At 41.3% G+C, this 27,249-nt stretch overlaps 1 protein-coding gene across 2 annotated transcripts in view; it reads left to right on the forward strand.

Moving 5' to 3' along the window:
- Positions 1-16,822, forward strand: part of LAMB4 (laminin subunit beta 4) — a 572,267-nt gene extending 555,445 nt beyond the window's left edge. The window contains exons 33-35 of one of the 2 annotated variants that reach the window (XM_085654108.1): positions 2,302-2,478; positions 9,865-10,018; positions 16,479-16,822. In XM_085654108.1, coding sequence (XP_085510234.1) covers positions 2,302-2,478; positions 9,865-10,018; positions 16,479-16,618 — 471 coding nt within the window. In that variant the 3' untranslated portion in view covers positions 16,619-16,822. The remainder of the gene's footprint in view (positions 1-2,301; positions 2,479-9,864; positions 10,019-16,478) is intronic. The other variant, XM_085654109.1, reaches the window with a different exon arrangement.
- The last annotated feature ends 10,427 nt before the right edge of the window (positions 16,823-27,249 follow it).

A 27,249-nucleotide genomic window follows, 5' to 3' on the forward strand; every position in this document is an offset into this window, starting at 1 on the left:
ATACTTTTTTAAAGTAGGAATTGACATTTGGATGTGTGTTGTCACCCAGTAAGGTTACTCCATATGCCTTTAAATCTGAGATATTGTGGGTTTTGTGGATATTGTGCATTTTGTTTCTTCAAATTTGTTTAAGGAATTGAGAGGATTTGGTTTCAATATTCAACAAAGCGCTTATGATACAGCTGTATTTGACAATAAGCTCCGAACAAGACACAGAAATATTTAAAGAAGGCCTGAGAGGTCTCAGATGTGACTTTCCAAATACTTCATAAAATTAATCCCATGTAAGAGAGTGCCACTATCTACCCAAAACACCAACAGCAGCTCGACTCAAATGCTGATCATAGACCAAATTCAACTCAGAAATAACCTACGATTGCAAATAAGGCAAAATCATCGGGCTTTGTACTAGATGTCAAACTTCAGGGTAACCTAAACAACATAACCTAAAACTCTCAGGGCCAGATATATCAAGGTTTTGTGTTGCCCTTGCGCCATGCAAGGGGGTGCAAGGACAGAGGAAAATGCCTCTGAGGATTTTTGTGTGCAGGAAGTTGTCCCTTTCCTGCACAAAAACAATCCTGCCTACAATGCAGGCACCGTTGCATCATGATGCAAGTGTTCCTGCATTGGCTCTAGGCAGCCAAAAGTGCACCAGCGCTAGGAAAGGACAGGAATGTGCAGTATAATGTTAAATATGGCACTTTCATGCAGCACAGCAAAGTGGCTTACTGCATTGCACAGCGTGGAAAAATGATAAATATGGGCCTCAGTGTCAACTACGTACCTTACGCAGCCTAAAGTACCTGATCCCTAATCTGACCCTAGTCCAATCCTCTGTGCTGTCTAGTCTGGACTGCTCTGCTCACTGGCCTTCTCCAAGTCTACTTCACACCCTCTAATGCAGCAATGAACTCAGAGGCGTGACTAATTTGAAATAATAAAATGACAGACCATATCCTACCTGTACTAAAATCAATAAGCTTGCTCCAGATGGATCGACGATACATACTAAGAAATGCATGCATTATGTAAAAAGTCTTACACCATTACTGTTTGATATAACTAGCACAGAAATTTAAAATAAATCTAGGCAATGGCAGAAATTCAAAGAACAAACAATTGATGACGCTAGAGAAACAAAGAGTTAGAAAGTAAAAACACTCTAGTACCCAGAACAAGGCCTTCACACACTTAGTTCAAGGGAGAGATGAAACAACTCCTAAAGAAATATTATCAGCCAGCACAACATGGCCATGAATAAGTCACTAACCATAGGTTAACTTGACTGGGTTAGTCAGAAATCCCAGGGCTTAGCTTTATTTGACTCAGTCAGGACCAAATGATTAGTCTTAGCTGAACCTAAAGTAGCACAATCAGAAGTTAATAGTAAAGTAAAGTCCAAGTAAAGGTTAATAGTAAAAAAACAAGTATGATAGCTCTCTTTCTTCTTACAGTATACTTGATGATATACAACATTATGAAAAAGACCAGGTTTATAAGTGGCATGTCTATACTTGTACATATTGACTTTTTATGTAGTGTGGTTTGATGTTGACAATAGGGTGGTCCAGGCTGTATAAAACCTCAGGCAAATAAATACATAAACAGGAAAAAATAAACTGTTACCATTGATTTTGATGGAGAAAAGATCTGCAAATTAAATGAAACTATCTTCGGAGATTTATTGTCACTTACGTTGGTAAATTATAGTCTGCAATGTGACAAAATTAGTGAAGTTTTGCCAAAACGTGTATTTGGCCCAATTAAAAAAATTAAAATTGTTCATCCAAGAAACTGCAAAATTATGAAGTTTTCCCAAATCCTCAGGTGGTAATTGGTGATAGGAATATAGGAATACCAATGACTTGTCATCAAAGGTGTGAGCAACTTCAGGAAAAGCTCTGCTCTAAAAGACAAATCTTAATTCTTTGTGGCAGATGGAGCAATTGGTTGTATTCTTCTGATTTTCTAAAATGGTCCGACCTGCTAGGCAGAGCTGCTAATATTTTGAAAAATGAATGCCTTGTGGCTATATTTTGAAGCTATTTTGCAATTGTTCTGAGCAAATTAGCACTGGTAAGGGACAATGTTATTCCACTCATTTTAATTATTCAGTAGTACACAATGCCATATCCAACGGCTTAGTCAATACTAATTAGAATTCTACATTAATCCTAGTTGTAAATGTTACTGCAAAATTGCTTGGAAATATTGAAAACTTACACTGCCGTCTGGAAATGTATGCGCTCTTTTCCCTGCTCTGCTATAGAAAAATATGTGTACACATTTCTTTTGCAGGCACAAAAAAAGGCGGACGGTATTGAAGATAACCTTGATGATTTTTCAAAGAGACACTCAAAGCTTCAGGAGGAAATATCAGCATTGCAAATTAAGACAACGATGAACAGAAATCAAGCAGGAAAAGTAAATGAGAAAGCAAAGTCTGCATTGGACCGTGCAAACGAGGCTAGCACAGTAAGTATTTTATTTTTGATGATAGGTGGAGTCTGTAAAACCCTCCATCACTCTCAGAATAAAACAGAAGGTGTGCTGCTGCCCCTTAAGATTTGGCTAAATGTTACGCTTGTAGCACTTGTGAAGTTCTGCAACTGCAACCTCCTTTTTGACAAGAATTGGCAAAGCCAATAGGTTTGGCATTGGTTGCCAGAATTTTGCCTTTGCCAGTACTTTTTTGTTTTGAATTTTAAAAAAAGTTATTGTCGGGGAAGTTGTTGGGCCTGCACCAATATAAAACAAGCATTGGCAAAACCAAGAGGCCTCGCCTATGAGATAGATATTATCTTTTCAATGTGTTTTAGCCATGTTGTACCGCAGCTGTGCTGCTGTGCAGAAAGGCTGAAAGTAAAGCAAAAAGGCGCTGTGATGCAGTCAGCACTGTCTGCATCATATCACTTTTTAAAATGTACTTTCAGTCACGCTGCTGTACAACATGGCTAAACAAATCATTTTCAAGGCCAATACCTATCAAATAGGGGAGACTGTTGTCTATCTCTTTATTGCGACACAGACCTCAACCAGCTCCTTCTCCTTCCAACACTAGCAACTGACGCCTATAACAACCCACAATAGAGTATTCAACAAGAAGATTCCTTGTGCTGAATGCAGCACACAATACTGGCACATTAACTCTAAAACATAATCTAATACATTTGCACAACCTACTTATATATATCTAACATATGTACATAAAGTAATGTACATATACAATACTTCCCCCTTAAAACCATAAAAATTAAAAAAACCACAAAATGATATTATACTATTCATCCTGTTTGCACACAAAATCCTCTAACCTATTAGGTGGTTTCCTTACTCAGAATGTTATAATTTAATATACTCTCACTCAAACTCCCCCATCACCAGTTTCCTTCACATTATTTTCATCACATCTACCCTCACACTTGTCCTCTTCACTCGCCACATGCACACAACCATCAACATCAGTCACAGGACTTGACATCTCCCTTAGCTCACATCCAAATTCCTCATTACCTCTATTAACATGCAAGTCTTAGCACCCTACATCAGCAACCACATCTTCCTCAACATTTATTACATTCAAACTCTTCTTCCAGATTTCATTAATACCCCTTTCTACTACACTTCTTGAACATAAAGCAGTTCTTTTCGAATTTCACACCCTTCCGTTGCTTACACGAATAGCATTATTTAATACTTAAGGAGAGAATGAGCATGAAACAAATTCAATGGTTACTTCCTTACCACCCTGCCCTCTGTGTCTCAAAACAGCATCTAAACCTTTTACACTTGCATCGGTAGTAAGAAAACTATTGGCCATACAAGCAAATCCAGCTAGGGCAGACACATCAGCAATCACATTCTTAATACACTAAAAATCTTTCCTCCCACTCAAATTTAACTTTTTTCTTTAACAGTTGTCTGATGTGGAAGGTTTTTCTACAAAGTTGTGTACATATCTGGAATAAAATTCTGCCAGACACAAAAATAATCTCACATCATATTTACATGATGGTGCAGGAGCTTCCCTAATGGCCTCTACCAGAAGGTTTTGGTTTAATACCCTCCTCAAATAAAACATGACCACTACATTTCTGAAGTCTCAAGTTAAAATTATCACCAAAAACGAAGATGTCATCCTGGAAACACAGAATTCCCTTTTTATGTCTCAATAGTTTAAACATCAACTTCTGAAACACTGCAGCCATTGATGCCAATCCAAATGGCATCATTTTGAACACCCATTAAGACTGACAAATGTCTTAAGTTTTTTTACTTTCTTCTTTTAAAGGCAATTGGTGATATACAGAAGACAAATCAATTTATCTAGCCCTTTTAACTGAACTCAGCATTTCCAAATTATTGGTAATGTACACTGGTCAATAAAAATATTATTATATAAATGATACAAATCAATGCATAGATTAACTTTGCCACTTGCCTTGAGTGCTACAACTACTGGAGAAACCCAATCAGAAGCTTCCACCGGCTCAATAATATCTGATTTGACCAACTTCAATAACTCTTTAGAAACATCTTCTCTCGCAGACAATGAAACATTACATATCTTGTGAATTTTGGGAATAGCATCATCTTGCAAAACTATTTGGTTTTCAAATCCTGCCAATTTTCCCACTTCACTAGAAAACACTGCAGGAAATTCCATTCAATACTTTTTTGCTAATTTTCTCCACTTTATCCAAAAGCCTGACTCTCAGAGGGTAGCGTTGCAGAGCAGTCTGAGGCTTACTCAAGGGAGGTGGTGTGGGCTAGTAATCGCCATTTGCAGGTGCGCCAAAAATAACACTCAATAATTGATTGTCCAGTCTGTACTTTGCTTTATAAAAGTAAGAGTACATTTATTAAACACACACTACTCAATATACATAAGCTGTTGGAATTACTTTGTGACATTGCATAACATCTCCACCCCTCCCACAGGGGGGGTGGGGTCTAGTACCACCACTCCCATGTATGCACATCAACTTGCCCCCAATGCAGTTAGTTGAACATAACCTGGAGCGAGGGCCCTGCGCAATGGCACCATCCCAGTGGCGACTCACCCCATTACCTCAACAAGCATTAAAAAGGGGTAAACCTGCCTTGGTGACACATGACCCTGACTGAGCATCTCCTACTGACCATGAAGTATGCACCTCTGTGTCTTAAGGGCTAGCAGTCTGGGGTCTTCACCTAAGCGCAGCAGCAAGAATCCATGTTTACGCACACTTTAGAATGACATTACTCATCACCTTGGTTGATCATTTGAATGCATTGGAATTACAGCCCCTAAAAGCATCACAGATGAAATCACAGGGTTACGCATATACAGCGAGACACCCTAGCAGGACTGTCTGGCAACATAACCCCACTTGGCTTATGACATCTCCTTACACATGTGCCTTACAGTCCTTTCAAAAGAAGTATTCCTGGCAACTACACTTCTCCTGCAGTGCACCTCTTCACTTTAAAAGGAATCACAGGTAAAAGCATGGGATTACGTAAGTACAGCCAGACTCCTAGCAGGAAGGTCCAGCAACATATCTCCATTTAGCTTAACGTCACCTTGCACAGGTACTTCACCTTACACATGTGACTTTCAGTCCACCTAAAAAGAAATAACCACTAGTAAATGCATTTCGGTGCAATTACACCACTTCACCTCCAGGGGATGCACTTCTTCACACATCCCCAACTCAGCCCTTCACTTCATGATGCACTTCTCCACACACCCTCAGCTGTAGAACAAAAGTTCCAGCCTAGAATGTGTTTAAATGCTAGCTGAGCCCTTGAGGGGTAGTTTCCTTTAGGTCCCCATGACACTGAGGGTGGGACTTTTCTTCGTGCTGGAGGGGGGAAGACTGCGCTTCTCCAGCAGCTCCCCCAGCACCTTTTCACAAGTGAGGGGGACCCCCCTCCTCTAGGGGCCACAAAGCACCAAAATGGCAGATTTCTTCGTGCTGGGGGGGGAAAGACTGTGCTTCTCCAGCAGCTCCCCCCAGCACCTTTTCACAAGTGAGGGTGACCCCCCTCCTCTGGGGGCCACAAAGCACCAAAACAGCAGATTTCCAAATGCCTGGTGAGGCATTATGGGGCGCTTCATGCTCCTCTTTACCAGCCCCAGCCACTGGGAACACTCTCCTCCGCCCTCGGGGTCTCTGAGAGGGTAGATTCAGCAGGGTGCTAAATGTTTCCTGTTCTTAAATCTGAAGATTAATGTTCTGAATCCCAACAAATCCATTTATCTCCCCCATAACCTTCAGGTGAAACATCAGGTTTTGGAAGGTTGTACCAAATTTTCCCACAAACTTTTGCCCTCCAAACTGCTTCATTAATTATGGTGTAAGGTGATCCCGAATCAGTATACAGATCCAATCGAACACCTTCAAAACTCTTATTAAAATTGGTTTTCTACAAATTTTCCCATTGCTAGACACATTCAGTACTTCATCATTACCATTTGTAACAGCCTTGATTTCTACCTTACTTTCTCCTCACACAAAAACCACAAATTTGTCCAACATAGTCTTTCTGCTCATGTCTTTACATTCATCCTCCGACTCCTCTTAACTTTCAACAAAGTTTACCTTATCCGACCTTTCCTGTTTACACACTTTAGTAAATTCTCCAACAGTACTACAATTTGAGCATTTCTGTTTAATACCAGGACAACTCTTACAACATTCCAAATGTATTTTGTTATCACATCAGTACCACATTAATTGCACTATGATGTTTTCTCTTTTATTTTTATTCATCTTAGTGTTCTTTACTGCCATACTCTCTTCTTTGCCTTTAATTATTGCCACAACCGTAAACTCAGATTCAGGTTTCTTAGATTCTTGCAATACCACCCTAGCAGACCAGCCCAATAATTCCACCTTTCTCACAATATCCGATGTGTTCTTTAGTTCTGAATCACCATTGATCCATAACCTTTCCTGTATAGCCAAACCACCTGATCCCTGATTAATTAATCTAGGAGATTACCAAAATGTCTATCTATCGACAATTTCCTCAATGCAGCAATATACTCACCAACTGTCTACCCCTTCTCCTGTTTTACACTGAAAAATCTTATAACTGGTTATTCCGAAACACACTTTAGATGAAAAATAATTATCAAAATCATTAAGAACCTTTTCCAAAACTCTACCATCACCCCAATCCTTGGTCATATTAATATAAGTTTTCAATCCTGTCGGTCCCACTGAGTGCATAAAAAAATATGTTCTTCTGTTCATCTGACAACATCTGTACCATCCTCCACAGTCTCCAAATAATTCAGAAAATACTGTTTCCATTCTGGCCATCTCATACATGGTTCACTGCCTGCTGGGCAACAAAAAGTGGAGGTGGGGAAATAGGGAATCTTTGCAAAGTCATGACTACAGTAGATTCCAAGTCCCAACTTCACCAATGAAACCATCAGGATATTTTGCTGTCCTTTCCTCACCACTTAGATGATATCCAAAGGAAATAAAGTGTGAATGAAGTAACAGTAAAACAAATATTCACAGCAAGACCAGAGAAAACCAGTAGTGAAGCACAATATAAGTATCCAGCAAACAAAAATATAAGAGTAACCATGGAATTCAAGTTAATAAATAAAAATGATAATACACATGCTACCTGATGAAGCGATTAAATATTTAGATCATATTAGTCTCATAATGTGCAAGATGCCATACTCGATCTGAATTCAACTTCAAAGGAAACTGAATCCTGTAATGTCATCGAGGTAAAGTGATTACGATGTGAGTGAACTGTAAAAAGACCGGATGGCAGTCATGTAAGGTCACGCAGCATGATCTGTAACTCACAATTAAGGGCCTCAACATTGTAATACTCTGGAGAAGGACGTACATCACTGGAATGTAAAGCCACTTGTGTTCCAACAATGACCATTAACAGCCACAAATAGCGAAATCCATCGAAAAGACCTGAAGAAATCAGCACCCAGATTAAATCACTTGCCACAGGGATGGGGGCAACAAGCGATAGAGCGTGAGGAGCACAAATGATGGCAGCAACAACGCTGGAGGAGTGGAAGTGATGAGGCAACAAGCAACAAATGAGGAAGTAAGTTGACCGAGAAGCTACAAACTAGCGCATCCATCTGAACACAAGCTGTGGAACAACGCCAAAAAAGACATTAATAAGTATTTTGTCCATGCTCCATCGAAGGGACGAACAAATGAAGAGGAAGTGATGCCTGCACACACTTACCAATGAAAAACAAGGAAATGAGAGTGAGGATGAAGCCAACCAATGGTTAGTAATGGGTGGGCTAAACGCTTTTTGTAGAGTTGTTTTCATTTTTGTTTTTAAACAAATAGTCGCAAGTAACTAGGCACATGCATTATCTGCAGGTGAGACCTAAATATCGCTAAAAAAATTAAGACAAGGCTAAAACCAAAAATAATTTTTGTCATGAGAACACACATTGCCTTAGCAGTCCTTGACACTGAAGAGAAATACTTTGCATAAAGATGTGCTCCTTTTGAAAGAGCCAGTGCTTATTTTTTCAAAGAAACATCGTCGGTGCCCGAAACTCTGCTCAGAAGCCTGTGGCCTGTGCAATAAAAAATTTGGCATGCAGAATATGAAGGCTGGTAGTTTTGAAACCATCTCATACCTCTTTAATTTACTACAAGACACTCCCGATCCTTTTATCTTTCTCATGAAGGCTCCCACTTTTTCCTTTTGTGACGGTGTTGCTGTCTTTCTCTTCCTCCGTCTTTCCAATCTGTATAATTTCCCTCTCATACGCTTGGTAAAATAAGTGATGTGGAAAAATAAGTGCCCGTCCCCAAAAATAAGTGCTAGTACCGCCGACTCAAATTATGCACTGGAATGATCATAAGGCCATCACTCACAGTGAAGTTAGCCAATGGCAGAAGCAGGCTGACCCTCTGCCACATGCTGTATGCTGCAATAGGTGAAAGACAAATGTAAATGACACAACAACAGACCAGTGGGTGGAGGAGGCTGGTGTTAGTCCCCCTTTAAGTAAGCATATTATATGTATTATTCAAAAGGTCTTTACTAACGCCTGACCTAAAAATACAATAGAGGAATTAAAGTGCTGAAACGTACAGCTCATAGTGGACACACTTCCAGTGACATGTCTACTCAGGTATTTTGGAAAATCTCAGAGAGGTTTTATGACTCATTCTTACGAACAGAAAGCAACGCCACATACCATGAATAGATAATGCATTTATTAGGAAGTGGCTCTAAAATTGGGAGGAGAAGTCAATTCGGAAGTTTGAAGTAGTGATACTTGCACAACTCTTTCCAGAGCACTGAGAAGAGTAGTAAAATTCAAAGTAAGTCAAATGGCACTTAAGTTTTTCCGAGCAGGGCCATCTGCCTGCTTTTGACCAATCAAGCAAGAGATAAGCTGTCTGGTGAATTCAGTAAGACAAGGGTGGGACGGATTGGGTAGGCGAGCTCTAATATGTCAATATGGGTTTCTTCTAAAATACACCCTATCCCCAGGGCTGCTGGTGTGGAGGAGAGGCTGCTTAGGTTGTGATCTTTTGGGCATGCACATGATCAAAAGTCGGGCCTTGCATCCATAGCCAGTGGTGTGTCCCTCTGACGTCTGTTGCTATCTATGACACCCCTCTGGTCAGTACCTCTGGGAAGGGGGTCTCTGACATTTGTGTTTTTTGCCTTTTATTAAGATCCTTGATGAACTCGGAGACAAAAGAACCATTGCTCATGGCTTGTATGTATGCCAGTAACTCCTTTTAGAAACAGTGTAAAGTCTTGAAATCGGGGGTACACTTTGATTTTTCTTATAAGAGAGTCCCGTAAATATGGTGCTCATCTCTTTGCATTGTTGTGTTTTAGGCTATGGATCCTGTGAAGGAAAAATATGAACTTCTGCTAGAAAAGCTGAAAAATCGGGAAATTCCAGATGAAATTCTTCAGCGAGTGAAAAGGATAAAAGAAGAAGCAGAGAATGTGGCTAAAGAAGTTGACGGAAAATTGCAAAGAATTGAAGGTATGCAACTGTATTATATTTTGACTTAGATTTACTAATACTTTGTGCCGGGTTTGCTTCACAAAAATGATGCAGACACTGTGCAAAGTAATGATTTTGGGATTTACTTTCCATCCCAAACCAGGATTTGCATTGGAAAGTACTTTAAAGTAACGCACATTTGCGCTATGAGCTATTTTGAGCTACTATATATCAAGGGGTCGTTCAATGGGTAGTACATGGGCCAAAGCCTTAGACATATGAGAATTTATTTTTTATTTCTTATTTTTCCAACTTTGTACAACACACAAAGTGGGAAACGTCTCAAAGGACAATTTTGTACTAGAAGGCTTCCTCTCACAAGCAAAACCTATGCTTTAAAGAACGCACACACCCTTGCACTAAGGTGCAAGGGTGTGTGCGTTGGCATATGGCAGTCAAAAGTGCTAGGGAGGGAGAGAAAAAATGTGCCATATATTTCTCTTGCCTGTTGATGCAAGAACTTTGTTTACTGCACTGCATTGCGTCATGTTTGTAAATCTGGGCCTGAGTACCTTAAATTGATTGAGACTATTAGGAAATAGCAAAAATCCTCCATAAGAATATCACTTTGAGTCTGGTCATGTACCCACCTCAGAGAACTAACAACATTCACTAAACCGTGGCTCTATTTTTTCATGCGGTAGCGAAGTTACTTATGAATTGTATTTTTTAAGTAGTAATAATGTTAAAGATTTTTATTACAATTAATTTTAGTGAGTGTATTTTTATATATATGGTAAATGTTTATATGGACAATAAACATCTATCATTATTGATACTATTGTTATTATTATTATTACCAGTATCAGTATTATTATTATTATCAGTATTAGTATTATTATAAACAACAACAATAAGAAGAAGAAGGAGAATAATAACAATATTGATATTATTATTGGTATTATCAATATTATTAATAATAATAATAATAATACACTATGTTCAAAACGTAAAGGAAACAGTGACCAAACTTCATATTGGCTCATGCCCAAAAGGTCAAATTACCATTTAAACCCAGTTTCTAGGACACATGCTGCCGGAGGTTACTTTCTGTGCTATCTGGTTTCCTTAAGACTTCTTAGGGACATTCTGAAAGCTTCCCTGGGAATGCATTTCACCCACTGCTTACCATTGGTTTTGTGTTTTGTAACTCACAGTTGCTGGCTTTTTGTTTGCTTCCTTATTTTGTTTTAGGCTGTCCAGCTTGAGTTAGTCCCTCCCGTGGAGCATAGCCAGTTTACTGTATTCTTCCACACATGCTCACTTTCTGTAAATAGGCCTATCAATTTAGTTCTTATCTTTTCACATTTACTGTGCATTTAAAGACAGAGGTCAAAGATCAAGCTCTGTCTTCCAAGGGAGCATAGTGTTTACTTTTCCTTCTCTGACTTCAAAGTGAGAGGATTTATCAGACAATCTGTTGGTGTGAAAGTACGCCTTTTTTCTAGCACACAACAAAATGTTAATGTCTGTAAATGAACTGTGCAAATATTTTAGTATCCATCAGAATCAGAAAAGCACAAATGTAGCAAATTGTTTTGTAATTCTGAAGTGTGCCAGAAACAGCTATTTTAATACAATCAAAACAAATCAATATACTACGTAACACCATTTCCACACATTGTTTTGTGCACTATATAGTTTTATCAGTAACACTGTATGTCTGTGCAAATGTAATGGTCATTTCAATTAAAATGGGTTGTCTGCGATGGCAGTGCACTACCACACCATGCATATGCCACTCTATGCCACTCCAGTTTGTGACACTCTACTTTACTCTGTGGCACTCTGCACCCCTCCACTCTACACCACTCTTTGCCACTCCAATCTATGCCACTCCACGCATCTCCACTCTAAGCTACTGCACTCCATGACACACTATTCTACTCTATTCCATTGTAGCCACTTCACACTATGACACTCTACTCCCCTCTATGCCACTTCACTCTATGCCACTCTACTCTATGCCATTGTAGGCCAGCCTACGCCACTCTACTCTACGCTACTCTAAACCAATATCGGAATTGCCAGTGCTTTCTCAGTGGCATAACTCAGACGACTGGCTTAATATCAACTGTTTGTGGTAATAATGGAGGTTATCAATGTATTGAGAACACTTTTTCCAGAGCATAGCAAACAGTAATTGGAAGAAGCTTTTCCGTTTGCCTCCTTTGAATGCAGCAGACCCTTGAAGGTGTATATATCCTTCTCTCAACTTTGTGCCAGTGTCCAAAGTTTCTGAGTCCTCATCAACCACAACCTTAGGCTAACAAAATTTGGCACTTCTTCATCCACATCGGATGCTACATCTGCCCCCTCAGGCTTTCACAACCATGGGCATCAATTCACTACCATTTCTGCGCAACCATGGGCATCAATTCACCACTATTCCAGTGGCAGCAGAAGCAACATCACACACACTTAGAAATCATGACATTAAATAACTGATCCCATGTCCCACTCCCAGCCACTGAACCATCTCGCATTTGCTCCTGAGGGGCTAGGAAAATTACAAGGTGTGAAAAATATAAAAAATGAACAGGAGCCGAATAGCCATATTTACATTTTGTTTCTATTACTGCTTTCATTGCCTTGAGTTCAGAGGTAGCAGGGCTAGTGCCAGGAGCAACAAAATCTTCTTCAATGCGCTGGTACATGCAAACTTGAATATTGCACCAGTCTCTGGCTCTGCCTCACCCTCTGCTTTATTCAGAGCCTCCAGTACATCCCAACCCTCAATACCAATATCTTATTCAATTTTCCAGGCCACTTCCCACTTGAGGCACCGTACAGGATGTCTCACTGTATACCAGGAATAGTTTCATAAATCGCTCATCACTTTCATGAAGTACATCCATGGTGCTGACTCACTCTTCCCTTCTAAGGTTGTCTCCCATTATACTTCTAACCACCCACTCGAATCACTAAATCTTCACCAACTTTATGTCTCAAGCACTCCCATGCCACATTCAAATTAAGGACATATTCTTGTAGAAGCCCCTACCACTGAGCTCCCTGTCTTCAGCTTCTCAAGCCAGGGAACAGCCTCAGTGTGTGGCAGCAGATGACTGAGAGCATTGATGCGCACTCATCTGCGTCTCCCCGCACTCACTTCCTGAGCTCCCAAACTCATCCGTACACTGTTTTCTGCCTCTCCCTGCCAGATCCTTGTGTGGCTCCCAGACTTCCCTTCTCTTCCCAGAAGATTAATGCCCATTCTTCAGTCTGGGAAACTAATAGATGATCCAGTGGACTTCAGCAAGGGGCGGGGCTTCTGATTGGCCTTGTACTCCTCGCATTTCTTCTCTGCTCAATACGCAGGTGCCTTTTTTTTACTTTTACATTGCACTGTTTTACAACAGTGAACCGCTTGAACTGCTCTTGTTATTTATTTCCCAGCCCAATCATTATCATGCACTGTAGCGGAAAAACAGCCTTTTTACTGCCTTCCTGAATAATTATTTCCAACCAGGGTTTTTAGAGGAAATGAAAATGCTCTGGGGCATCTTGACTGTAGCGATTTCCCCCTATTTTAAGTTCTGGCTGGCGTGTTCCTAAAAGTCCACTTCCAAATTCCTGCTTTTGGCAGCACCAACTCTGCTTTTGATAACAACAAATGCTCACTCAGAGTGACCAAATGAAGAGAAGGGAATTTGGGCTTAGGTAGGGTGCTGTGGGGAGGAAGATCTGGAATGAGATGAAGGTAGGGTGAGCAGTCTGGACTTGGATGAATCTTCAGTAAGAGTAACAAAGAACATATATTTCACAAGTGGGCATGACTAGAACCAGCATTAACACTTCACCCCTTTAGACTAGATTGATGAATTTCACCATCTAGTGGTTCGTTTCTTCTCAATATAAAACCCAAGAACAATGAAAACGAGGCCTATTTATCACGCACAACAATGGCTTCTTCCCTTTCTCTGATTAACTCCAGTAGTAGCAGTTGCGCGCAATAATAAAATATAAACTATGGAAGCTTATTGATTATTGATATTGATTAACCTTGTATGATCGATAAAACATCACACGCTAGTTTGAGATGTTCGCTTCATTTTAGTTTTGTTAGAGGACATTTAAAGTCACCATGCTGAAAATGTAATTGAAATGACAGATATGAAAAAGCAGAAATACAAACTGACATAAACTCAAACCTGACAAAGCCAGGGACTGCGAGCTGGTCTCCAGGCGTATGATGCTGTTGTGACCCGACAGAGCCAGGGGCCGTTATATGTGGTACCCAAGCTTAGATTGTTGTCTGTAGATGGAAAAAACTGCCAGAGGCTGTGGCCTGGAACCCAGGCTTCGCTAGTTATCTCAAGCTCGTAAAACCTGAAGCTTTGAACTGGTTTACAGGCTCAGTCTGCTTTCTCAACATGAAACCAGAAGGTTTGACCTGGTTTTCAGTCACAACCTGCTGTCTCCATCTGATGGGGCCAGAGGAAGTGATCTGGTTTTCATCCTTAGCCAGATGTTTCAAGCCAATAAACCCAGAATCCGTGACCTTGCTTAACCAGTTTTCTCAAGCCAGAGGTTGTGACCTGGTCCACAGGCTTAGCTGACTATCTCAAGCCAATTATAATAGAGATTGTGATCTGGTCTCCAGGTTGCTGTCTTATCACAGTGAAGCAAGAGGCTGTGATCTAGTCCACAGTACTAGTCTGCTGTCTCAACCTGCTTAGGGCTTAATTTTCATAAAAATATACACGGCAGGGCCATCGTCAGGAGGCCATTGCAGCTTGCACCACATAATGCCCCTGCCAGCTCCAATACAACTACTAACCATCACACTACTACTGTAACAGTTCAGAATATTCCACGCCTACCAAAGCTATAAGAATGGCTTGGGCCGGAGGTGTTAGTCAGTGTTAAAGTAGGTAGAATTAATAATTACTGTTGTTGTGCTGATTTCTAAATTAGACAAACAGTGCTACCATGTGGCAGACTGTCATAAATGCAGGTTGACAATAAACTGCCGGTGCCAAGCACCGGAAACCACCGGCTCAAATTAAGCACTGAACCTGCTGCAGCCAGAGGTGATTACAGTTACCAGTCATAGTCAGCTAGTTCAAGTCATTAAAATCGGAGTTTGCGGCCTGATTTCCGGGGATGACAGCTTTCTCAACCTCACAAAGACAGAGTTTGTGACCAGTTTTACAGGATTAATTTAATGTTCTGATTTGTGACTCAAATGCTGCTACTACTACATGCATCTATGCCACCTTCTGAGGCTGTTGGCAGATGGGTTGTTCCTTTCACTCTCTGCTGGGTGTTCCGGTTGACGACCGAGAGAAGTGGATGGAAGTGGAATGTCATCATCCTCCTTTGTCATTGAATAGCATTTGCATTGAAAATGGGAGTCAATGAAGGAGACGAAGACTGAAGTTGGGTGTGTAGTAGGCAGTGTAAGACAACTGTGTGATGATCGAATTAGCAAAGAAAATAACCACTCCCTCGTGAACCAATGAGAGATAAATCTTATTATAATTTCATCAGTGAGCCAGGTTTTGATAATTTCAGAAAACTGATCTCACAGACTCATTGTTATCCCCTACTGAATGACAAATTGCAATGTCCATCACAGTATTTTACTGCTTAGCAAGTCCTCTCTCTAGGTTCAGTGAGGCTGGAGCTAATTACAGTTTTGAGATCTCTAGTCATTATTCTTCCTTTTTAAAATAAAAAGATTAACAAATGTTGACATCTGAGGCCCGTTAAAACTTGAGTCACAGCCCAAGGCCCACCTTGTGAGAGCCCATACTGTTTGAGACCACCCTTAAAGCAGCCTTTAGAAAGAGGCACATTCTCTAAGTCCTGCGTTAACAGTCGATAACATAACATTATCCAAAGAAAAAAAAGGGGGGCAGTATTGTATGTTAGGAACCTGAATCAGGGGTGTTTAGACAAAATATGGGGGAAAAATATAATGTGGACAAAATATTGTGTGAAGAATATGGAGTACAAAAATATTGTGAAGGTAAGTTTCTGTAGCTGAGCAAAGTTTTATTATATATAACTCAACATATATGTACCTTTCCGACATATATATCTTCAAATTACGTAGATGTGGAGTTAAGAATAGTAAATCTATACTTACCTATTTCCACCTACCTTCTCGATATTTTGATCCTCGATATTTTTGACACGATATTCAGTCAGTGATCTGAAGCAGGCCCAGACATATACTGGAAATAACCGAAACAGAAAATGAGGCAGAAAACTGGAGGCACTAGTCAAATGAGAGAAGAGACTTGCCATGGAAGGCTCCATTAGTGCAGCATACTAGAAAGAAGCATATAAATTCCTGTGAGCAAACATTTCACTTAGTGCATTGGCCTCCAAGCGAGTCAAGCATCATAAAGGACGGTAAAATGATAGCTTTGCTTTAATCTGAGAATGCGACAACATAAGATCATTTTTTACCCTATTTTTCTTTCAGATCTGGAGAAAAAAATTGACGATCTTAATGACACAAAGCAAGACATGGAGGACACTCTAATGAGGCTAGAACGAGAAGTAACGGAGCATCGCGATTTTATTGCGAAAAGAGAACGTGAATTAACCACATGTGGTGTGTAGCGACTGCGAAAGAAGACTTTAGAGCAAATACAGCTCAGGTGTACAGATCCGATGTACAGAGTGCTTCAATCAAGTCATTTGTGATTTGGATGAAATTTGTATATATGTGTGCTGCTAAAAACCCTAGGCTTCCTTGGTTTATATATTCAAAGTATATATATGAAGCTGCAAAAATGTTCTTGCAAATAAAATTTTAATGATTATATCTGTTGTCTGTCCATCAGTTGTATGTTTATCTGTCAGCAGACAATGTGCAACAGAAAACAACCTGTTAAGTCACTTTTACTAGAAACACTTGAAGCGCTGTTTCTGTTACAATTTGTTTGATAATTAGATATAGACAAATATGAGAACAGGGGTCACAGACTTCCATAGATTGCACTGTGGAGCGTTATACATATTCTTAAAGTAGCAAACATCTTTTCCTACCACATCTTTCTGAATGTCTCCCTCAACTTCCTGTGTCCAGACATGGACTCCCAGAAATCCCATTGATTGCTCTGCCATCTCTTTTATTCTCACAATTGGCAATCAGTCCCACCCCACTAACAGTATCATTACCACCTCAAAAATAAGCATTTGCACAGCCAAAAAGTTTCACCTTTGGCTACTGATCACTGACCTGTTGGCTTTGCCAATTTCTTTCTGTTATGCTTCCTTCAGGTGGCCACTGAGCATGTGTACACATGTGTGGTGGCTGCCTTGTAATAGGTAGCAGCAGCCATCTTGCAATGGTTTTTCAAAATTAATTAAAAAACCCATGCAAGATGAGCACAGTGAGAGTCCACGCATACATGGTAATTATTTTGGAATGGTTAGGCTTTGCCAATGCTTATGATGCAATTCATCAAGCACTGAAAAAACCATAAGCAGTGCTGGCCCCTGGTACACCCGGCCCTGAAAGGTATCGGAAGGTCGGGCCATATTTTGCACCACAGTCGTGGGAAGGTTTACAGGGGCACAGAGACAGTGATGATGGAGGGCAGAACACTGGCGAGCTTACCATATGGACTACTTAACGCCCAATGTAACCTACGAGTAAACGCCGTAACTTTAAAGATAGCCCATCGAGTCAATACCAATTCACAGAAAAAGTCAACTGCTAATACCTGAATGGTGCTAAATAAAAGCCCTCTCTCTGTACTGTATGCATGTTGTACAGTATTTGAAACATGAGGCCTCTGAAAGACAGTTTCAGCTGTCTGTTGGCAAGACCTAAAATGTATTGAAAATGAGTGAAATGATTTCCAAAATTGTACACTTGGATTTGTATGACTTCCTCGCCAAAAAATGTTTACTGAAGCTGGGACTCCACATATCCGTAGACAAACACTAGCCCAAGCTGGTCATGGTTTGAAGATGAAGAGAAAAATTCCTGAGACCAAGATGTAAACTTGGCCATGTAAAATAATGAAAAACTGCGTCTGACCTGTTGCACTGTATGATGACATGTTTAAAACTGTATGGGCTTTCACATTTATGGTACAAGCCGTGAAAAGTAAGGCAATATTAATTTCTTTAAATAAAAAAATTAAAAAGTCTCATCTTCATATCTGGCAATATTTATTATTATTAAATATTGCCAGATATGAAGATGGGACTTTTTTTTTGCATCTAGAATGCGGACACATTCCACTGCTGAAAAGAACAACTTTTCGCTCACAGACATGCAAGCTGCAAATCCCCAAGTGAGTCATGTTACCCAAACACTGTGAGGTTTTTCTGCCACCTCTGAGATGACAAGACCCAGAAGGGATTTATAGTCATGGGAAACCAAGCCCTGCTGTCGGCAAAATATTAATATTCTTTCAGCTGGTTTAAGAGGCTTGACTAGCAAAAGAACAAGAGGTTTTGTTTTGGAAAATGTGGCTCAGTAAAAGGCTTCTTATGGAATTGTTTCCAGAACTACTTTAGAATGGAGCAGTTTAAAACTACTTAAATTAAAAAGTGGCCCTCCAAAAATTGTAAATATGAAACTAAACACGAATTTTATTAGTTACAATTAGTAAAACTGCTGCTACTTATTGCATTCATATGGCTCCTCACATGATTCTTTAGCTCAAGCTAGGAAAAGAGTTGCATGATTTGATGGGACCAAGAAGAAAGAGGCTTATGCAAGAGATGGGATAACATCAGACTGAAAACGCAGACGTAGCACCCATTTTTATCAAGATCCATTTAATTAATATATGCAAGACGGTCTAGCCTTTACAGCAAACGTACACAGTTCAAACCAGTAGACACTAGCTGGATCAGACAGCAGAGGAGCAGAAGAAACTATGGCCAAATCTCTTCAAACTAACCACTAAAGGCATAGCTCAGCCAACATTTTAATCATAATGTGTCTTTAAATTGTAGTGGCACTTTGTTTATGTCTCTTACTTGAGCAGTTTCTGATCCGACACCATGTGTTGTAATAGGCTGAAGCAAATCTCTCAGCCATTGGCCTTTGAAGAGTAGTAATGGGGCCAGTGCTTAAATTGAGCTGATGGTTTTCAGTGCTCAGCACCGGCACTTAATCGTCAACACCAGCACCAGTTAAGGCAGAGGTCTTCAAACTGTGGGGCGCGCCCCCCTGGGGGTCCGTGGATGGTTTCCAAGTGGGGCACAAATGCCTCTGTAATTACATGTAAATGAAGATGGCCTGGAACTGCTGCCTTATTTATCTGCTGTGTTTCCTGGCTGTCTTCATTTACACGCAGCAGCCCGGAGTGTTGTTAAGGGAGGTCACTGAGTGTCAAGAAGTTGGCTAAAAGAAAAGAACTAACTAGTCTGAGTAGTTTGTTGTTTCACTGACAGCTAACGGCATATAAAATAATGAGCAAACAGATTCACTGAAAATTAAAATCAAGTTGCATTACACATAAGCTGCTGCAAAATGATGCAGTGTTTGATATTAAAACGTGTTCCTCATAATATAGCCTTTAGTAATAAGTGATCAGACTGTATCTAATGTAAGTATTTTTATAAGTATAAGATAACATCCCTACATTACCTCTACAAAAAATCTTAGTCTCTTTGATGTATTAACCCCTTCGCCGCGGCAGGAATTCCGCCGCGGCGCTGGGGGGGGTTTGGGGGCAGCGCGGTGGCGCTGTGCTCGTGACGGAACCGCTCCGTCACGAGCCACGGTTGAGCTGTGCTCATGACGGAGTGGTTCCGTCACGTCTCTGCCCACTGCGCTAATCGCCCGCAAAGGCGGGGAATTAGCGCTGCGTGGGTGGAGCGGCGGCCAACGGCCGCAGCATGACGGAACCACTCCGTCATGAGCACAGCGCAACCGTGGCTCATGACGGAGTGGTTCCATCATGAGCGGGGAAGGGGTTAAGCAGAGCCACTGGAATTATGTGGCAAGAGAGGACCAAATTATGCAACTGGGTTGATTAAATTCTGCAAGAAGAAAAAGTAAATTATGCAGCATAATCTGGCACATTTTGTGGTAAACTTTATTTAATTTTGTTTCATTTTTAGTCATGGTAACACTGTCAGGTGAAATATTATACCTAATCAGTACCAATTTAACACGCAAATACATCAATAAGCAACTTCAAGATGACCAATCAACCTTTATGAAGAGCCTTCAACTGCTCTAGAACACGTGACCAGCCATGTTCTAAGTAATTTTGGATCCGTTTGAAGTAGAATCACATTTTTTGGTTAAAATCTGCAGATTATGCAACAGATGATGGATTATGTAGCAAATGTGGTAAATCAATATCAAAGCAAAAAAACGCTTCTGCCGCAGAAACACATAATTCCAGAGGCCCTGGCTTTAAGTGACTAGGCTGGTATGAGGATGTAGTGTAACGACCATAGTGGCCGGCCTTGAAGCTGGGGAACAAGGTTCAATCTTGACGGGAGGCTCAAGCATCCTGTGATTCTGGGCACATCACTTAATGACCCTGCACCTGGAAAAAAGAATATGTGTCTGTAATGCAACCGGTGCTCATGTAAAGTGCTCTGATACCTTCGGGTCGAGTACGCACTATATAAAAATGCAAAAAAAAGAAAAGCCTTGTTTCTTCTTTAACTGTTTGCACTACCACCCCACACTTGCTTTCAAGCAGAGGCACCTCAAGGTCAGCACTAACCATTCAGGGGCAGTTGCTTTTGTAAAAGGTGAGTCCAGGGGGTAGCAGGGAGCAAGTCAGCAGGGTTCCATTCAGATGCAGAGCTGTGGTCCCCTAGACCCCTAGGACCTCAGAGTAATGGTCCAGGAAAAAGAGGAAAAGAGTGAGATTCATAAATATAGTCAACGAGATGGCCCAGTGTGTGGGGGTTTCATTTTAATGGTTACAAATGGCCAGAGACCGCTTCCTCAGAGATATACCACAAGGAAGAGGACGATATAAGGGAGCCTCTTTTCATATATAAAAAAGGGCCATCCATTAGTGCAGCAGGTAATGCTGTCAGGTGTATAAGTGGCCACTGCTGCTCAGTTATGGCCATCTTACCATGAAGTGGAGTGGGTGCCCATTTTCCTTGCTAGTCTAGTTTCAGAGCACAAGTAACACTTGCGGCTTTTTAACATAAAGGGGCAGAAAGAATAACTGGCACTACAGGTACAGTGGCACCAGGAGCCAGAGGTATGAGGAGCCAGCTAAACCTTAATTATGGCTGTTTACTATCCTTCCTTCTTAGCATTAGAGCCCACTGCACACTTGCCAGTGTTGATTTGGGCCTCAGAGCAATTGCCAAAGGGAGGGAAACAATTACTTCAGTGTTTAGCATCAGAGAGATGGCTGAGAAGGGTGTGTGGCTAGATGGGAGTCCATGTTTTTAATAAAGGGCAGAGGAGACTGCCCTCTTTGCAAGGCAGTAGCTAACATTAGTAAAGCAGGCTCAGCAGCACTGGGGCCTAGGGGTCAGAGGGGCGCCCTGAATCACAATGTTGACTGTCTCACTTTACAAAAAGGTGCATGGGAGCTTATTTTCTAACATTAGGACCAAGGGCACCATTGCAGATTAAGGAAGACAACATGTGAGAGCTCTTTGTTCTGAAAGGGCCTGTTTTAAGATTAGCGTGATGGTCCGGCATGGTGGCGAAGGGGCATAAGAGGCAGAGGTGATAGTCTGCTACTCAGGACTGAAGTTATCATTTGTGCAGCAAGTGTAGATGCGTTGAGGACCATTAGTGCAAGCGACTCACAACACCTCAACTATAGGGGGCATTAGTTTGAGGTCAGTAACTGTTTTTGTTTGATTCATTTGCTGTTTTAGAAGTCTCATATTTAGTGTGGTTTATGAGCTATGGAAAAAATACTCCTGAAATGATCTCATAATCCATGCCCCCTACGCTCAGCCCTTTCTCTCCCACTCACCCAATCCTTGCCGTTAAGGTTTTTTTTGGGGGGGGGGGGCCTTGACATTAAAACATTTTGCTTAGGAGGGCTCATAGCAAAAAAGTTTGAAGACAACTGAGTTAAGGACACATTAATTTACGGTCGGCACAACGAGACTAAGAGATTTGCCCAGAATCACAGCCAACACCGAGACCTGAACCTTGTACCCCAGCTCCGAAGTCAGCAGCTCCGGCCTATATGCCACAAACTCTCCCCACTTTCATGGTTAGTAGTTGGTTCTGTTTTAGGCGGCGCTAACAGGAGAAATGGGCTGGTGGAAGCTGCCTCTGGCGTGATTCCCGGCACTTATTTTTCTTTCACAAACTAACCACTCTACGGAACTCTTAAATCCACTCTGGATGGGGTTTCTTGGTAGATGAGAAGGATTCATCCAGGGGAGATATTAATGGGCTGTTAATCATAAAGCTGCAGTCTCATTGGTCCCGCTGACAGAGGCAAACAAAACAGCAATCAGATTTTTCTTGAGCGTATCTGCCAAGGCCCAAAATGTCAAAAAGAGCTCCCCTTGCTCGTGTGATAGCTCTCTCCGATCAAATCTTGATGTTCAAAGTGTGATTGGCTTCCTCAATGGCTGTGTCTGCTCCAGCACCAAAAACCACCACCACTTAGCCTTGTCCTAGATGTTACCTCATCTTAATTTCAGTGCTGGCATAATCCTCCCAGAATCCATCTGGATTTATTTTCAGGGTGAACAGGCAGGAGTAGTGCTTTGCACAGTCAATAATAAAGACACCGAATCTACTTGGTCTGATTCTCAAAGTTATTTATACATTCAAGTTCATGTTAGGTGCACAGATACATTTATTTGTGAGGACAAAATCGCATTCATAACAAACAGCATAAGGAATAGTGGGATTGAGAATTAGGAATGCATTTGCTCATTCTGCCAGCATGGTGTCTTTATTTCATTTGGACAGATCTACTTGCAAGGGAGATCTTGTGGGCATTCCTTAATGAAATCACCAGCAAACGTTGGTCAACAACCACAAGCTGACATGTTTAAGAGTATTCACCATGTGTTGGCTGGTAATTTCCGCTCCCCTGAAAATGCTTACAAATTAAGGGCTCGCTTTAGAGTTTGGCAGAGAGGGTACTCGTTGCAAAGGCGATGAGGTACCCTCTGCGCCAAACTGCATGCCTGACTTACAGACGGGCAGCCCTTCAGTATAAGGTGGAGACCTCTCTCTATCTCTGTTGCCTACATACCCCTCAGATAGCCCAGAAGAGTAATGACCATTGGAGGTTTGGCCATGTGTCTGCCCGCCTGATTTAGCATCGGTGGACACATGAGCAGTTTTGAATTTTACAAACCGCCAACCAAAAACATGACAATATGTAAAAGTAAAACCTTTTCAATGACCCCTATGACATGGCAAAATATTCCCACGGCGAGGGGGTCATTGCTTTTTCTATTTTCAATAACAAAATCCCTCTTTGGGATTTTGTTTTTGAAAATAAAAAATAAAATGAAAGTGAGCAGCGTGGCGCCGTGATGTCGATGGAGCCTTACGGCACACTTTCATCCACTTACAAGAACCACCTTAACGGTGTTTCCTGTAAATGCCAGAGATGTCTGCTGGTCCCATGCACATCTCTAAATCATCTCAATCAGGCCCCTAGGCCTGACCAGAGTAGAAAGAAAAAAGTGTTTGTGGTTGGAATGGGAAAGGAATGCCTCTAAAACTAATTGTGGTCATAGAGGGAGGAGTTTCAAAGCAGTGAAACTATTTTTTTCCTAATGGACAACAATGTCAAGGCCCAATGCATGTTTTACTTTCCAGTTCTGCTTGTGGAAATGTTTACTTATTACATTGCTGTATGTAGGAATAGTTGCACATTTCAGCACTCAAAAATGAATGTTTGATAAAGGCAGGGGCTGCGAGAAAAAATACGAGAAGATTTGGAGGACCTGGGATGCCAGAGCCACTAAAGAGTAGGAGGGTGAATATTGGATAAATGCTAGGGGTAGCACAAGGAAGGAAGGATTGCGGGCAATGGGAAGGCACACAACGGGATTAGCACATGGTAGGACTCTACAATTGGGTATACATGTGTGGCTTTGTCATGAAGGGGGGGGGGGGCAAAATATACCCGAACTATACCGTTTGGATAATGATCTGCTGATGTGTTAACGTGACTGTTCGTAAACATGAAATATAAAAAAAATGAATAATAAAAAATAAGTGTTTTTATAGATAGCCTCGAGCGAATTCCAAAGTAGTCTGATATTTGTTCTAACCATATGCGCAAATGCCTAGGTTTTAGAATAAAAAAAATTGGGGAATCAGGCCCGTTTGTGATTTTAATACATTTTAAACCTATAATGTGTCCCACCAACCCGTACATAGGCACAGAACAAAGAATCTATATATGCAATCATTAATCCTCGATTAAACGGAGCATTCAGTGTTAGGAAAGCAAACCCCAAATGCACGGGAACGAAAAAATGGTAAAAATACTGGCAAGAGATTGATTAAAGCATATGTCAAATGAAAGATCTTCAATTCTAAACCTTGATAGAGCATACATTCTATGAAAATGCAAGTATGTGACGGATTGGCATAACTTAACTTGAGTGCCCCCCTGCAAAGTAAACGGAGACCCACCCCCGGCCCATCACTGAACACTTTTGCTGAGTGGGCCCCCCTTGAATGCGGGGCCCACCCACACCGCGGGGGCTGCGGGGACTTATATTACGCCACTGATGTGACAGGCTTCTACCTGTCACCCCTTGCTACCTGTGGTAGCAGATTTGCAGATATAAACCATGAGATTTCCAAAAATTACTGCCAAAAGCTTTGAAAACTGATTTAATTAAAGCCATGCCATGCTGGGGTATGTTGGGATAATGTTGCCTAAATAGAACCTCATTATGAAGTCTAGCCTGAGATTGTGCCTATGCTGTCACTTATGAGACATTCTGTTAGCTGACAGTGAACTTAGAGCCTGTCCATTGCTTGTCATTGGTTGGCTTCATCATCAGCGCGTGCTAGCTTCACTTGCTCTTTAGGTATTTGTCCCTCCCTTGGAGCATGGCCCAAGTACTTGTGTCCTTTCACTGGTAATGTTTTCAGGGTTATTTTTTTTTCCCTAGAAGCACTCCATAAGAGTGCATGAGTTTTCAGGTAATCTCACGCATGTGCTTCTACCCTCATCCCTCTCCATTTCTTTGCTCGGTCCCTCTCACCCCCGTCCTCCTCTGTGTTGTTTCATGCCTCATCCCTCCCTCCCTCCTGTCCATCTCTGTGTTCTTGCTTGCCCCATCTCACCCCATCTCACATTGTTGCTTGCCCCCCATGACTCACCCTTGTGTTGTTATTGCCCCCTCTTGCCTTCCCGCATTTTTGCTTCACCCTTCCCACCTTTCTGTCCTGGGAAAAAAACAACGCAGCACCGTCTGTTTCTAACTTTAAGGCGTGCTGCACAGCAGCTACACTGCTGTATAACATGGCTAAAAGGCATTGACAAATCCAATAGCTCTCGTAATTAAGACCTAATGCTTTGCCAATGATTATTTTTTCCTGTTATGACACAAACTACCCTCTGTGAATTCTGAGAACTGGCGAACAAAGCAAACAAACTGATGCCAGAGCGCACAACCACTGAACATGCCTGTACTCTACAGGGCTGGCCTTTTGCCTTTTCCAAACCACAGCATACTCAGAGCCTCATTTACTGTTTTTAAAACAAAATATGTGACACCATAGATGTGAATCCACGTGCGGCCTCTGATGAGGGATGTACTCGTTGCTAGTGGTGACCATGAATGAATGTCCAATGGGATGCATTGTTCGCCTCCGAATTTAAAAAAAAAGAAATACCAATGGCTTCGGGCTGTGGCTACTGACTTATGACTCAATCACTTGGTAACAGTGTTTATTTCATAAGCGGCTCCTGAATTCCAGGATGCCTTGGTCCATGATTTGAAATGTTTGTATGGAATAAAAATGTTGTGCTTTAAATGATCTCTGGTTTGCAAAGTTTCTAGACGGACATAACATATTCTACTCACTGAGGAGCTGTAAACTCACTCGCTTGTTTCAGCTTGTCCCCACGAAGTGTGTGTTTTAAAGGGTCAAAGTTTGTCACTTTTCTGTGTTTTGTTTATTGTAAACCCAGTGTGCCTTGATTGAGCCTAGACGGGGAGATCTACACACGTGACGCATGCATTGGAACGTTCGAGAATGACACGCACTTCCATCAAACCGATCCTGAAAGTACATTAAGGTCCACATTTAAAGAAAGAGATGAAGAGGAACATTTCCACAGCACGTGACGTTGCTCTTGTCAGGCCGACGAATTTAGGGCAGCATAAGAAAGAGATTTGGAAGACAGACCTTCAGCTGTTCGGTAATCTTGGTGAAGGTGTTTGAGGGCACGACCTTTAGTGACCTCTTGCTCGTCACTTCTTCAGATGTCCAAGTGTCAGTCATTTATTTTCACCTAACCAGTGAGGTGTCTGGTTGCCAAATATAACGTAACATTTTTGCTTTATTCATAAAAAATACTTGGTTATTGATTTATACCAATTTTAAAATAAAATACTTCTGTGTATTATTATAAGAGGGCAGTACTGGATTTTCCTTTCACAAAACCGAGATTTCAAATACAAATAACAAAATTAACTGCTACTTAGGGAGATTTAAAATTTAAGATTTAAATTGCCATTTGTTGCAATTTATCCCTATCTTGGAGTCATTTGTAGTGGCACAAGTAGGCACATGCTTCCAGTGACCTGAATATAGCACCAGAGCCCTACCTACCTCTGTACAGATAAAGGGCACTGTAGGCGCAGCCCCCCATAAAAGAGACCCGGGTGGATCATAGCTCGCAGGTGTGCTGCCACAGAAGCTTTCTTTGAAGCCCACACTCAATCCGTGGTCCCATGTAACCCCCTCACAGCCTGCCCTTTAGAGGGGCTGGTCTGGCTGGAGAGACGGTGGCACACATGCCTCTCACCAGCTGATTTTTCCTGGTCACCTTAACAGTATTGTAATCATGTGATGGAGGCTTCCACTGCTCTGTAGATGTGTGTGTGTGTGCATTGGGAGTGGGTGGGTGGGGGTATGGGGGTGTGTTCAACAGGGAAAAAATAAAAAAGAGGATTTTTTTCTGCATACAATTCACGTCTTAGATCCAGAATATAATGTGAGGTGAGCCAGTGTACATTTGAGCTGTAGAATAGTCCCGTATACATTGTAATGCAAGCACGTCACAGGAGGCAGAATAACACCTAAAATCCAATAGCATGGGGTGAGATACAACTAC

Source organism: Triturus cristatus, chromosome 4_1, assembly GCF_964204655.1.
Source record: "Triturus cristatus chromosome 4_1, aTriCri1.1, whole genome shotgun sequence".
NCBI classification, from domain to species: domain Eukaryota; kingdom Metazoa; phylum Chordata; class Amphibia; order Caudata; family Salamandridae; genus Triturus; species Triturus cristatus.